General features: G+C 44.3%; 1 protein-coding gene across 1 annotated transcript; it reads left to right on the top strand.

Moving 5' to 3' along the window:
* On the top strand, positions 1 to 411 carry PHALS_12460 (uncharacterized protein; the record flags this gene model as incomplete). Its single annotated transcript, XM_024728012.1, has 2 exons — positions 1 to 63; positions 154 to 411. 2 exons carry the CDS (start codon positions 1 to 3, stop codon positions 409 to 411), a joined length of 321 nt encoding a protein of 106 aa, XP_024578532.1.
* Positions 412 to 1,288: the final 877 nt, after the last annotated feature.

Genomic DNA, 1,288 nt, shown 5'->3' with positions numbered 1-1,288 from the left:
ATGAACAATTTATTGGATGTTCGGGGAATATCAGAGACAGAGACCGTATGCGTGATCAAAGTGGTAAACACAAAGTGAAACTGTATGGTGATGAGATTGCTGAGGCTACGGGAAGCCATTGATGATATAAATCCAAGTTGTGGAGGAATCTAGCTGCTTAACGAGCAGCTTGGAATACTTTTAGAGCGCAAAACACCTCTCCAAGTTTCATTAAGCCTGTTAAGCCAAATGCAGACTTATCAAGATTGTCACAAACGTCTCCACCCTTATACGCTCCTAGAATATGCTTGCAAACTTCATGAACCTATCAAGCCTTTTGAGGCGATCACGGTTCGACTCGAGGAATCGAATCAATCGACATTCTCTACGGTTATTCCTTCGCCGCTACAAGCTGAAGACTCACCTTTTTGAGCAGCAAAACTGTCCAGTCGTCCACTCATCAGTCTCTCGGGTAGCCGGAGTGAAGTACAACATATTCAACGACAAATCGAAGGTTCCATGTGTAAACGCATTTATTGCTAGCTAGCCGAACTTCGATGCAAGACCGCCGTTAGACAGATGAACACCTACACCAAGAATCTGCTTGCTGAGTTGATAAATGAAGAATAAGACTGTCAAAGGGAGGAGGCAGAAAAGAGGACCTCTATCTGCGACGGTGGCAGGTAGTCAGACGACGACGAAGGCGACAAAGTATCATCAGCAGTTAGTTTAGGAGACGAGGGGGCTTTGATCTCTTTTCCAAAATCATAACGTTGGCTGGTTACCACGTTGACGACACTGAGGTCAACCAAGAGTTGAAGGACGAACGATGATCTTACGATCTGCAGGGGACAGCAGAGAGAGCCTGACAACTTTGATGTGATCGCATGGTGTTATGGCAAGCTTTCCTGTCCTCACAAAGATTGCATTGAGATATGCTTCCGTTCCGGAAATTTTAGTGCCTGCAGAAAGGCTCTTGTTTTCACGATCACAATGAAGCGAATCGGTCTCGACGGTGATTTGGTTGATGACCGGCTATTTCTTTAACCACTGATCGGGGGGGCTTTGCGTTTCAAATTTTACTTCCTTCTAAGCCTAGCCGCTCAAGAATCATAATGACGAATAAAATATACTTCTCGATGGATCTGAGGTTATCTGCAGCATTGAAAATCTGTATTCCACGACTTCCACGATCCCTTTCAAATGTTGCAAATTTTCTGTCTTTCTTATCCCATCCCATTACCAAAGCTCAATAAAAATAGAATAGCGACCCTGCACCAGTCAGTTAAAGCCTCACAACTTGAAGATG

The sequence above is a fragment of the Plasmopara halstedii genome (genome assembly GCF_900000015.1).
Source record: "Plasmopara halstedii genome assembly, contig: Scaffold_614, whole genome shotgun sequence".
NCBI lineage: Eukaryota > Oomycota > Peronosporomycetes > Peronosporales > Peronosporaceae > Plasmopara > Plasmopara halstedii.
The sequence above is the reverse complement of the archived record's forward strand: the minus strand, read 5'-3'. Positions and strand labels throughout refer to the sequence as shown.